Below are 13,756 nucleotides of genomic sequence, written 5' to 3'. Positions count from 1 at the left end.
AAAAAAAAAAAAAAAAAAAACAAACCAAAAAAAACCCCAACTTTCTTACCCTCCTACCACTCTCAAAGGGATGACACATAGATAAATCACTTTGAACTTTCAGATGAAAGGTGCTCTATAAACTCCAGGTCTCATCAACCGTAATTGTTACGGTAATTATTTTAATGATAATAATGATGATAATGGGAGAAAGGGGGGGGCGTGGGGACGAAACCTCCTACCTTGAGACAAAGAAAAACTCTTCCATTAAAACCTGCATCACGATTCCTTCTGCTTCAAGCTCTCAACCGTCTCCTTCAAACTGCCAATTCCTGGGCTGAAATATTATTTACTCCTTTCCTTCCCAATAAAACAATTATTTGTTCCACTGTTCTCCTGCTCACTCACTCTCCGGTGTGTCTGGCTTCGCCCTGACAGCTCAGCCATGGACTGTTTACATGTCTCGCTCACCTCCAAGACTCTGGTTCAGCTCCATTGACACTGAAGGCAGGAGAATTCTCTCTGTGTGAGGAATCAATTACTTCCGCTGACACTCTATTACTAGCCCTCACATCTTCAGATTCCAGCTGCAGAGTGAGGCGGTGGGGGGATGGCAGAGAATTTGAAGAGGATGGCGAGGGGGGCTGGAGGGGACCGGGAGGTGGATGACAGGGGGGCAGAGGAGACCATCGACCGAAAGGCAGGCCTCCACCCTGTATTTAAAGTCACAGATCTCTCTCTCCTTGACTGCCCTGCTGGCATCCAGAGGGGACTGCATGGCAGAAAGAGGCAAAGAAAAGGAATAAAAAACAGAAGAGGACAGGAAAAGACTCGTCAAGGATGTCTAAGGAAATCAGAGAGGCCCCAAATACCTAAGGACGGGAACAGCAGGTGACAGCTCTAGGTAAATAAAGGCAGCTTTGGGGGTGGCTTTCCAATCCCAGCTCTACCCTTACTGTCTGTGAGATCGCTCAGGGCCTCGGTGTTTCCACCTGTTAAATGGGAACAACAGTAGTACCCGGTCCATTGTATACACAGACCGTCAGGATGCTTGGCTACAAAGTTAGGGGGGATAAAAAGCATATACAATCGTGTGGATTTTATCACATGAAGTCCTTTGCCAGCTTTCCAAACCTAAGCCCGGTTCACATGTTTTTCTGTCTTCTTTTTTAAAATTTTATTCTGACCCAGCTAACATTTTTCAGGGATTTTCCCTCTAGGAAAAAAATTCTGATTATGTAAATTAAATACAACCATCTACTCTGCAATCACTGAGATGAGTTGTGAGGCCCTAGGTTTTATAATGAAGGTCGATTATGGAAGCTCTTTTCTAGAGGGAAAGACAAGGGCAGCTAATATGTATATATTTTTTTTCGGGGATGATTTATCCAGGCAGAAGTACAAGAATGGAATTAAATTATCTATTGAGTTTCTCTTAATCCAAAGGTTTCAATCCCCCTGTCACCGAAAAGGACAAAGAGAACACATTATTTTCTATAGGACTTATAACTATAGGCAAATACACAAATCCCTTTTTAGAAAAATCTGATTTCTTCACTCGGTCTATTTCCTTCTCCTCTCTATCCCCTCCACACCCTGAGCTCCCACTGAATTTCTGAAGACAGACTCTCACCCGGTGTAATTAGCCGGGAGAATTACACGCAGTTACATGGGGTAAGATGCCTGCCCTCTGGGACCTCTGGCTTCAGAGAAGGTGCCAGGGTTGAGAGGCAGAACAAGTGGGATTGTGTATGAGAAAACCTCAAGTGATTTTCTCAATCAGGAGATAAAAACGCATTGTTAGGAAGGACATCCACAGCGAAGCTTGCATTTGGAGAGTTGTGATTGCAACATCGCATATTTAAAAACAAACTGCCAAAAATAACCCTTGTCCCAACTGCTCTTTAACCTTGGTAGGAGGAGGAGAACAGTCTGTGATTTTTTTTTCTTCCCACTTCTCTAGCAAGTTAAGTTGCTGGGTGGAGTCCTTGGTCAAGGTTGGTGAGCTGGGGTCTGCTGCCAGCTGAGCTCCAGTCAGCAGGACCGTCCCGTTATTGCACCACGTACCTGCAGGGGGATCTGTTTCTGTCATTAGGCAGGGTTGTTGCAATACAGAAGAATATTGCTGCTCGTTGGTTCCTTGGGGGAATCGGAATATTTCTGTGGTTGGGCAGGCAGTAAATCTATAATAATGTCATGAGTAATCAACCTGAGGCTCTCTCCTGAGTGCAAGACACTCTCCTGAACCAGAGAATTTATATTCTGCTTCGATTTCCAGAGACTCAGGTGGACACCAGCCGAAACCACACCTCCAGTTGGGCAATGTGGCCTCCTGCCCTCTATTCTTAGGAAAGAGACACGTGTTCAGAGAGGGTCCTGTGTAGGAGTAAACTGGCAAGTGGAGTTTAATCCAGTGTTTTCTGGACTTTTCCAGGCCAAACCCCACATTCAGGCATTAACTCGGGGGGGGGGGGGCGTGGATCCCTGGATATAGAGTACAAAATTGTAAAGACGGCCAGGGAGGGGGAGAGCAGCAGAGAGTCCTTAAGATCTTAGTTTTTCCTACTTCCTGACCCAGCCCCTTCTCTGAGATGGTAGACGCCTGGCCAGGAAATAAAATTCAATAGCATTGCTTAGGCACCTCTTCACTGAGAAGTTCTGTTGATCAGCAAGTCACAAGGATGGCCCTTCAATTACTGTTGTTCCCAAAGGCATCAAATTCTTTCCCCTTCTTATCTTTGGCATGATTCTCTCCACCTGGAGAGCCAGGGCGCACACACTCCCCCTCTGTCTGCCTAACTTCTTTGGGATTGGTGCAGCCATCGCTTCTGCCAGGGAGCCTTCCCTGATCTCCCCAGCCTAGGCTGGGTCTCAGGGCTGTGGGCTCACATTACTCGCCTATGCCGTATCCCCAGTCAGCAGGCACAGTGCTGCGGGGGTGGGCAACCGAGCATAAGAGCGAACAGCCCAGGTTGCAAAGTAGGGCATTCTGGCTTCAAATCCCTTCTCTGCCTTCTTCCGTGAATGGGACCTTGGGCCAGATGCTTAACTGCTTTAAGCCCAAGTTCCTTCTTCTGTAAAATGGAAAGAGTAACAGTGACTTCGCATTTTTTGGAAGCAAGGATCAAATGAGATGATATATGTGAAGCACTTAGCAAAGTGCCAGGCTCAGGGGTGATGCTTCAGATGTAGTAGCTTTATCATGAATAACCACATTTTTTTTCACTTGCTCCCAAACTCGAAGTGCCACAAAGGCAAAGAATACGATTTGCCATCGCTGCATTCCCAATGCTATCATCTCTCGTGGCACATCATGGGTGTTTAATAACTATGAGTGAATGCATCATCTGTTGCCATTTGGGTGGTGAAAGGCCGAGTCACAGAGAGTCTAGCGACTTCAGTAAGCCCGTGTCTCATCTTCCCGTTGTTACTATGTCACATCACAAGCTGGGCGAATGGGGAAGACAGCTCTGTCTGCCTTTCAACGCAGGTTCATGCCATGCTGACCTATGTCCTGGCATCGCAGATGTAAAAATACCAGGGAAACAATCATTTGCACGTGCCTGCTTGGTATTCCAAGACCAGGTGTCTAGAAATGAAGTATGTGGTCCATGCCCTTAGAGGATTTACACGCTCAGAATACAACATATTGACCGCATAGGAACCAAAGGCAAGCCAGCAAATCAAGGCAATACACAATGCTCTGGGAGCTCGGCATTGGGACCCATAAAAGAACAAGAGGAATCAAGGAAATGGAGGGGAAGAGGAGGGGAGTGCACAGCTGGACACTAGGGAGGGGAGAGGGAGGAGGGTCCAAGCACTGGGCGCTCACAGATCTCATACAGATGTAAGGTTGTCTTTGGCTGTTGACTGGAATCAAGGCTGCTCACTGAGTGCAGAAAATCATTGCTGGCTGGGTGGGGAGGGGCTAGATTATATATATATTTAAAAAAAAAATTTTTTTTTCAACGTTTATTTATTTTTGGGACAGAGAGAGACAGAGCATGAACGGGGGAGGGGCAGAGAGAGAGGGAGACACAGAATCGGAAACACGCTCCAGGCTCTGAGCCATCAGCCCAGAATCTGACGCGGGGCTCGAACTCACGGACCGCGAGATCGTGACCTGGCTGAAGTCGGACGCTTAACCGACTGCGCCACCCAGGCGCCCCGGGAGGGGCTAGATTATTGAGGTCTGGTCTGTTCCCTCTGTTTACTATCGTCAATTTATCAGCCTGGGAAACCGCTACCTTTCAAAGATATCGCCCGCTACTTTAGTAGAAACAGACACATCTTCTAAGATTTAGAGGGCTCCTCTGGCCGTAAATAAATACAAGAGCACCTTGCTTATCCAGGACACTTAGCTAGAGGCCAAATGTCCCTAAACCTCAAATATGCAGAACATGGGTGGCCTTCAGGGGATGGTTTCAGCCTTGAGCATCTCCATCGATGCTGGGGACCCCGAGCACTGCTGTTCTTATACTTTGTCCCTAGGGGTGTCCCTCAGTCCCGGCTGTGCCATGAGCTTGGCCAACGGAAGCAAACCAGACATGCTGGCCCAGGGGTTACACTGGCTTGGGGCAGAGCTGAGACCCCAGAACCAAAACTTCCCAATAGACAGCAAGACCTCCTGAAGCAAAATCTGTACAACACAATAAAAGAGTAAAACAAGTCAAAAGAGGAAGGGTCCAGGAGGCAGGGGTACACATAACAGGAAGTGACAGCAACAGTACTGATAGAAAAAAGCCACACACGTCCCCATGACAAAGTACAAAGATGCCCACACAGTGGCTAATTCATCGTGTATCCAGATGTAGGAACCTTGCAATGCAGTTATCATCACACTTTTGCAGACGAGGAAACTGAGCCCTGGGAAGTTGAAACGGTCAACCGACACTCAAATCTCAACCTGTCTGATCGAAATAGGACAGTACCTGACCTCTGTCACATAAAGTGAGGTTTAAAATTAGAAGCCTGAATCATCAAGAAAAAGTTGACTCCCCTTAGTATTGGTTTTGTTTAAGAACACAGGGAAGTGTGGCACATGATTTAGAATGTTCTCTATCAGAAATTCTTTCAAAAAAGGACATTAGAGCTTTAAAGGAGTATGCTTGAGTATCTAAAAATTCTACTCAGATTCAGCGCTACTCTTCAGTGCCGCGAGGTGAATAAGACGCTGCTGTGCTGAACACACATAAAATCGTTAGCGTAAACTTCTTGTGGGTTTTTTAGCAAAAAGTGTTTTTTAACAAGACTTTTTTTTAACAAGCAATGTTCTTTCAGGTTTTTCTGGTGGTTTGTGCACTTTGTGGAGCACGTTTTTGTTTTTACTTAAAAAAAATTTTTTTTTAACGTTTATTCGTATTTTGAGAGACAGAGCGTGAGTGGGGGAGGGGCAGAGAGGTAGAGGGAGACAGAATCCGAAGCAGGCTCCAGCCTCTGAGCTGTCAGCACAGAGCCCTACGCGGGGCTGGAACTCACAGACCGTGAGATCACGACCTGAGCTGAAGGTGGACGATTAACCGACTGAGCCGACCAGGTGCCCCACGAAGCACGTTTTTCAAGACACCCATCTGGAAATGACCCACTCTTAACGGGACCCAGACTCTTGGTTTTGGTTTCCTTTGAGCCCCTGGGATGGGGTTGGGTGCCACGCCCACATGAGGACTCATGAATAAGCTGTGTCTCACACCCAGGTGGGGGCTTTTAAAAGACGTATATATTTTAGATTTCAGAAATAGAGAAAGATTCAACTCTGTGTACATCTGTTCCTAAAGCCCTAATGTTCAGCCTCTTGTCTGATGACTCAGGTGAAAGGCGGTATTCTCTTCCTCACCACAGGGAATGGGTGGCTTCTGCCTGTTTGCTCAGATGGCTCTGAGTCCTGCCCTTTGGTAACTCGGCCACATCAACGTGGCAGGGCCACCGGGGCCTCTGGTCTCTGCCCACAGCCGGTGGTGAATAGGCCCCAGAGCAGCCTGTGGGCGCTGGGGGTTTGGATGCCTGCTAACAGCCCGTGGGAGGAGTTGGGGACCTCACCACAGATGGCGGTGGCCTTGGATTGCACTGACTCAGGCAAAGTTGAGGCTTGTGAGTGAAAGTTTCCAAGCAGACAGCAGGCTTAAGTGGAACCAAATTAATAAGTGACCGTTGGGGGGAAAAGGTCTGTCTGGAGTTTATTCATCAACGGCCTTGACCTTTAGGTTGTTGATTTTAAGGGACAGGGAGCCGAGGGTCCAGGGGCCACTGGCCGGGGCCTGTTCCTGGCTCACGGGGCAACCGCTTCGGTTGACCCCATACACAGGAGGGAGAGGGGAAAACACGAGGGGGAGGTGCTGGCCGCCGCCCTTTCTCCACGGTGGGGCTGGCTTTCTTCTGCCACTCTTACTCACTTCCCTGTTTTGCAGGGGTGCTGCCGCTGAGCCCTCTCACCAGGAGGACGGCTTTGGCAGTTTTCTCTTGGTAAGCATCCACGCTATGGGCCTCGAGAGCCAAGTCCAGTTCGAAGCATGCACCGGAAATGAAAAGAGAAAGGAGTCTAATTTCCTTCGGTACTAAGTGCTTTCCAAACCCAGGAGCTCCCTTGGAACGAAAAGGAGAGAGGGCAAGAGAGGAGGGACAAGACAGAACTTCGAGGACTTCAATTAGGCTAATTGTTCCTCTCACAAGCAAGTGACACGAGGCAGTGGGGGTTGGGGGGGGGAGGAGGAGCCCACTTACTCTGAATGCAAACGGCCGGGGAATGTTAAAAATACCTTGCAGAGTGAGAGACTTCAGAGAACCGGATGTGTCTTTCTAAATACAAAAATTGACAAGAGTGACAGGGAGACAGGGAGAGGAGGGGAAACGGGGGAGGGAGAGAGAATTAAGGATGAGGTTAAGCAGCGGAGGCTTGACCCCAACAGAGCCTTCTTGCCAATTTGGCGCTGGGGAAAAGAGACCCCAGAAAGATTTTTCTCTGACCTTCCTGACCTTTTTGGTTCAAGCCGGAAGCATCCACGGGGGAGTGGGGAGGAAAACAGGAAGCTACTTAGTAGGGATGATAAGCCAGATGATAACCTGTAACTTGCCTGCTTCCCCTGCTCCAAGTCGAGTGCGAGGCAACATCCTTGTCCCCTTTTTGCTGCCAGAGACTCCAGCGACCTGAGTTCTCCCCATCCCTAGGGCTGAGTCCTGTGTGGGGAAGGTGGACCCTGCAGCCCCAAACAGGGCAGGAGCGTGTTTTCCTGGCCTTTCATGCTTCCCAACACGTGTTAAGTCACGCTCACCAGCTCCCCGACTTTTTCCTTCCCAGAGCCATGCCTTCTCCCCGCTGCCACTATGAATATACATAAGACGACCTCTTAGCAATTTCCCTGGGAGATTTGCTGGCATAAGCATAACAGAATTTGGCCCTCAGTCGACAGAGGTGCTTAGTCAAATTTCCCTGAGCCCAGACCCAAGCTCTCTGTGCATCACGCTTCAGTCCGTGCCAGCCGTCTGCAGCCCAGCCAAAGGCACCAGGAGCAAAGACACCCGACAGAGGAGCTCTTCTAACAGACACCCTTGCTAACGTCCACTGCGGGGAATCAGCAGGCTTGAGATGCCGTAAAAGTATTATCAGGCTGCGCATTTAACTCAGACAAAGAGGAACTTATGAGTTACCCTAAGTCATCCACTGGGTCAAGAGTAGGTCTGGGATTAGAAAACCCATCTTATGACTCTTCGTCACATGAGGCCTCATCCATCCTGGAAACCCTCGGGTTTTCCGTGAAGACTACCTCTCGCTAGGAGAAAGCCATTATGTAGGTGTGAAGCAGTCCCAGGAGGATAACGATGCCATCGATTCACCGCCTCACAGCCCAGCCCTGGTTAAAGAGGGGTCTGTCTCCTGCACAAGGACGCGCTGGCCTGGACGTAGGCCCTGCTCCCTTGCACCTTTCTCGCCCGCTGGCCCCGTTAACTTTTCAGTACTTGCAACACCTGGGTCACAAGGAATGTCCAGACTGCTCGTGAATCATAAGGGGACACTGAACACCCATCAGAGCACTGGCACATCACAGGTGCACGTTTGGAGCAGAACGTGATCGTCGGCACATTCTTTTCCGCACGGAAAACTCGCGCTATTGTTTCAATGAGCAAGGACTTTCAGATAGAGCCCACTGGACGGTACAAAGCACATTCACATTCTTGACATTACAATGCTACCTTCCCCTTCCCCTTCATTTAAGGGACCTCGGTGTCAAGGAGGCATTTCTAAAGCACTCACAGTTGTCCAAATGTCCACTTGGTATCTCCCAAGCTACACATTCCCAAGGCGGCAGGGCTGACGTTGTGAGACCAGCTGAGCTGTCTTGGGTGACTGACAACCTTTCTGGGCTTCAGTTTACAAGTCCTGACAGCACCAGCTTCCCAGGGCCACTGTGAGGACTGGATGGATTGCTATTTGGAAAGCAATTAGAATGGAGTCTCTTAACTAAGTCCCTAACACTGGCTTCGAGACTCTAACCGGTGCAGCACAGACAACAAGAGTCATTGTGAATCTTCGACCTACCAGTGTAGCCTCTGATTTTTAACTCACTTGCAGCTGCTTCCTCAAATAGCAGCCAGATCCTTCGGGGCTAGTCTCCGCTGGGGGGGCGGGATCTGGCTACTAGTTTATCAAGGAAGCTGGTGGGGTTTCTACATGTGGTGGCAGCGGTGGAAATGGGGAGATCTCCAGGGGGAAAGTAAATCCCAAAGTCAAGAGCTGGCCTACTGTAGTCCAGCCCCTGCCCCCAGATGGATTTCTCCCTCACTGCTTCCTTTGAAGATGGGGTGCTACTCCCTACACTCTTCACTCGGGAAGGCTCTTTCTTCCATGCCATGGGATCCACGGGGCTTTTATTTCCCCTGAAGGAGAACCTCAGCTTGAGGTTTCCTCCCAACCCCCCACCGGGGTCACTGTTCAGCAGTGCTGGGGTCGGGGGGTCCTGCCATTAGGTGTCAGAGGTGGCGGGAGGGAGCCCCGGGAGGTGGTGGGAGTGTGGCTCACGGATGCCCAACGGCACAGCATGGGGCTTACTTGCAATCGTGCTTCTCAATTTCGAAGTGAGGGTTGAAGTTGAGGACGATCTTCTGGTTGGGTTCAGGGGCGTAAACAATCCACTCGCAGTTCTGGTGGGAGGGGTAATCCTGGGGGTAACCTGGGGAGGTGATATAGCCAGCATCTTTGGAATTCAAACGACCTCCACAGGCTGAGTCTGAAAAAGAAGGCAAAGAAGCCAGAGAACTTCAAATATGCTACAGCCTTCCACCCCCCCTCACCCCCCACCCTGGTTCTTTTCGCTACCAGTGGCTGATTAAAACCGTCTTACAGACCTTTTATGGCAGTCCAAAAGACTAACCTACTTACTCATTCAGTGGAAGAGATTATTTCAGCTCATCTTCCCCACCCCACTCACCCAACTGCACACACACACACACACACACACACACACACACGTGCTCACAATTGCACACACTCCTCAAATTAAAATATTCCAGAAAATGATCATAAATATACTTAATTACACGGTCTGAGATTAACAAAAACAAGAGAGCTGCAAACATAGCATGCCCCCTGCCTTTTCCTGTCTCCCCTCCTTGTCCCGTCTTCTTCTGGTGCAAACCTCTCATCTCTATCTTTATCTCATAAATCCTTCGTTTCATTCGGTGTCTCCCAGCCCAGCCCAGCCCAGGCAGCCAGAAGTAACGGCTCCAGGAACTGACAACAGTGGTTTTGTGGGGCCGACCCACAACCGAGCCTGGTAACAATTACATGTGATGGGGAAGGAAGCATTTTCAGCTTTGGGCCAGAACGGGCCCTGGAGGGTGATTTTAGCTTCTTCTTCTTCTTCTTCTTTTTTTTTTAAGAAAGAAAAAGCAAAAGCCCCAAACATTTAATTCCACATACACCACAAATTTGATTTATTATTTCATTATACACCAAGTGGAAAAAATCTGCATCGCAGAATTCACTGGCTCTGACCTCAGAGTTTCGACAAAAGTGCTTTGTGCTTTTCTCTCGCTTTCTACCCACTGTCCCTCCTGCCCGGTCACCACCACCAGGGTGTGCTGCTGCTTTGTCCGGCGGCAACCAGTAACCAGCCATTTGAAAGGAGGCTGCAGGGGATGTAACGGCCCCCACCTTCCCAGCGGTGCCTGGCTGGAGGTAAACAGCTTCACGTGAGCCAGGAGGCGAGGGGGCGACTTCAAAGGCAGACAAGGTGGGCGCTGACATTTGAAGAATCTCCTGTACTGGGGAGTGAAGTTCTGTCATCCCCAGGAGGGGTTCCTGGGGAATGGGGGTTTTGCTTAATACCACAGTAGAACAGAAGACGGGAAGGCACAAGAGCCCTGGAAATATTCAGAAGCCTCCTGGAGACCTTCCTGAGATGCATGCCTCTCTTGGCATCAATCACGATTTAATATCGCCATCTGCATGGAGCAGCATGGGCCCGTGAATTATGTATTACGGCTCAGCAGCCACCCTACAGGACGGGGTCTTTCTCCCGTGTTCACTCTTTGAGGGAAAGGGTCATGCATTTTTTAACTCTACAGGTGCACTTTACTATCCCCCATGTCTGTTGGCATTACTGTCTCCCAGACCTCTGCTTTAGATTACCGGCCTGACGGGCTTTAAATGCATAAAAGATGGGCACGCCGCACAATGGTGGTTGGGACACACAAATCCACACAAGTAGCCTTTTAGGCATCGTGCCTCCGAGAGCTCAAACTGTGCTGTGCTGAACTGCCCAGAATCTAATGGATTCAGGTTCCACTTCCTACTGGGTGGAAAACAAAAGCAGGCCATTTCCTCTGCCTAGCAGCGGCCACATCATCCTCTAACTAATGACCCCGCACCCTCCCCAGTCCAGCAGGACAATGGGCCCAGCCCTCCCGCACAGACAGAGAGGAGGCCAGCAGTGAGGCCCGGTGCCGCCCACTCCTCTGCAGCCAACCCCCACAGCCTGCCCCGGTGCCCGTGCCACCGCCATGTCGGGCACCCGACAACTTGCAGCAAGTCACGTTGTGGCCCATTGGTGCTGGCTCATTCATGCACGTGAAACTGGCTGAGAGGGACCCTCTGAGAAAGCAGCGGTGTGGGGGCTTCGATCACCAGCTGCTCTTACCACGCTAGCAGGAGAGGGAAGTTTCAACTGGGTTCCCCTCCTCTGCTAGCTATTTTGCTGAAGAGTATTGCCCTGCCGCACACTCACCCCAAACCGCGCTTTTCGCCTCGGACCTCATCAGAGGGAACCTGAGCTGAGCTCCTGTTTAGTAACTGTTATGGTTTCCACATCATCCACCCCCTCTCCCTCCTTCTCCCACCCCTGCCCTGCTTCTCTCCAGCTGCTCCTGAAAGAAGAACTTCTCCTCCTCAATTTTCCACTCTGCCCCTCCTCCCCCCACCACCAAGTTCAAGCTTTTAGTAATTAGACCGGGCACACATCATCAGCAATAAAGACAGGAAACTTCCTCATAGGCAGGTTTCGTTTCTCATCCACACCAGGAGCAATCATTTTCCCACTCAGAAAACACTTTTAAATGATACAGAACCCATGGCTGGTAGTCTGTATTTTCCACGGTAAAAACTTAACTGAAAGATAAAGGAGTAACACATCTCTTTCTGTCCTTTCTTTATCTGAAGAAAATCAAGGTGCTTTATTAAAATTTTTGAAAACTCATTAAAACATCTGCTTTGCTTTTGTGTGGTTAACCCTTTCGATACCCAAACATTTATAAACTCACATTCTTGTGTGGATGGCCCTCACACTCAGAAACACACACAGACGTGGATATTGCACATATATCGGGTACGTAGACATATTAGAAAGTCACACTTCAGTCCTGCACACACTTTCACACCCTCTCATAAAATATCACACATCATTTGCGCAGACATATATCCACCAAGATAAATACTAGAATTTCTGTCCCTATTTTTCTTGGAGAGAACTGAATTCTTGAAATATATCAGTAAAACTTGTGAGGAAAACACACTTAATCCCTCTACACCTCCTCTTGATAATGGATATTTCATATCCAGGTTTGGGGGCCCTTCATTTCTTTTTTTTTTTTTTTTTAATTTTTTTTTTCAACTTTTTTAATTTATTTTTGGGACAGAGAGAGACAGAGCATGAATGGGGGAGGGGCAGAGAGAGAGGGAGACACAGAATCAGAAACAGGCTCCAGGCTCCGAGCCATCAGCCCAGAGCCTGACGCGGGGCTCGAACTCACGGACCGCGAGATCGTGACCTGGCTGAAGTCGGACGCCTAACCGACTGCGCCACCCAGGCGCCCCATTGGGGGCCCTTCATTTCTTAAATACAAAGACACCCCCAACCGAAATGAGCTGGACTTTCTTCTGACCATCTATTACCTTGGAGGCCTGTATTGTGTCCCCCTGTATTATGTGGAACAGCATAAATGCTCTCTGTCCTGTCTCAGAGGAGTCCGGCCCAGGCAAAAGAGAGCTGAACTCAAGGGCAAACCCCTTTAGGCCAGTCTCCACATACTGAAGGGGAGTTGACCCTGGTGAAGTTTGAGCTACCGAGCCTGTTTGGTGAGTTAACAAGGGACTTCTTTCTCCAACCATTTTGTGAATACCTTTCACCTGGGGCAAATTCATTTCCCAAAGAGGAGCAGGCAAACCCAGGCCTGGGCTGTTCCGATGGGGTTTTCTCCTACATCTGGGAGGGAAGCCTGAGGGATGAGTCAGCTGAGGCCAGATAAAGACCTCGGAGGCCCAAGAATAAAAGGATTAAAGTGACACCTCTAGATGTAGTTGGAAAGAAAGTCCTAAAGTCACAGAGGCCTGATTTTTTTTTCCTCCAAGATGAGTATCTAGGTGTTTTTATTTCACATATGAAATGTCAGATTATTTCGGACATCTGTATCTTTCTGTCTCTCTTTTTTCGTTTTTGTTTTTGTTTTCTCTTCCTCCGGTGCCCTTGTTTTGCTGGTCACCTAAGTATCATCTGATGCTGCCTGCAGGTAAACTAGCTCCTGATCTCGGTAAAGGGATTTTGTATTCATCCACTTAACAATTCTAAGGTGTTCTGCCAGCCTCGGAAGGAACTCGCCCTCCTACAGAACCCAATTTAGGACAAACCGTAGTTCCTCCGTAACATCAGATTTTTAGGAAGTCATAAGGAATAAAAGAAAATCTTAAAAAAAAAATCTGGTCACCTTCTAAGGAAATTCAACAGAAGTTGTTTTAAAGGAACACTCTATGGCTTAACCTTGACAGCGGGATTCACTAAAAGAAGCCTGACTGTTGTGAGTACTTTAAAAAAAAATTTTTTTTTAACGTTTATTTATTTTTGAGACAGAGAGAGACAGAGCATGAACAGGGGAGGGGCAGAGAGAGAGGGAGACACAGAATCTGAAACAGGCTCCAGGCTCTGAGCTGTCAGCACAGAGCCTGACGCGGGGCTTGAACTCACAGACCGTGAGATCATGACCCGAGCCGGAGTCGGATGCTCAACCAACCGAGCCACCCAGGCGCCCCATGAGTACTCTTAAATAATTAGAATGGCAATGGCTTACTTCAGGACAGGGAGAGACACCAGGTGACACCAGGCGACAGAAAGCTGGCAGTCTCACAGCAAAGGGAGAAAAATCAGATCACCTGGGTTAGCCGAACTGAAAAAAAAGTCCTGGGCAAAAATGGACGTTTAGGACTCGCTGAAGGTGGGATTGGAGAGTCCGGCTGTTGTTGGAGGTGGGTCTGGGGTAACAAAGCGGGGTGGGGCGGTCTGAGAGTAGTTAAGAGGGG

General features: G+C 48.9%; 1 protein-coding gene across 4 annotated transcripts in view; it reads right to left on the bottom strand.

The window, feature by feature from the left end:
- The window catches only part of NRP2 (neuropilin 2), a 117,023-nt gene that overhangs the window by 91,516 nt on the left and 11,751 nt on the right, over positions 1–13,756 (bottom strand). For all 4 annotated transcript variants that reach the window (XM_030328334.1, XM_030328335.1, XM_030328336.1 and 1 more), the window contains exon 2: positions 9,020–9,197. In XM_030328334.1, coding sequence (XP_030184194.1) covers positions 9,020–9,197 — 178 coding nt within the window. The remainder of the gene's footprint in view (positions 1–9,019; positions 9,198–13,756) is intronic.

Source organism: Lynx canadensis, chromosome C1, assembly GCF_007474595.2.
Source record: "Lynx canadensis isolate LIC74 chromosome C1, mLynCan4.pri.v2, whole genome shotgun sequence".
In the NCBI taxonomy this organism is placed as follows: domain Eukaryota; kingdom Metazoa; phylum Chordata; class Mammalia; order Carnivora; family Felidae; genus Lynx; species Lynx canadensis.
This window is presented reverse-complemented; position numbering and strand designations above follow the sequence as displayed.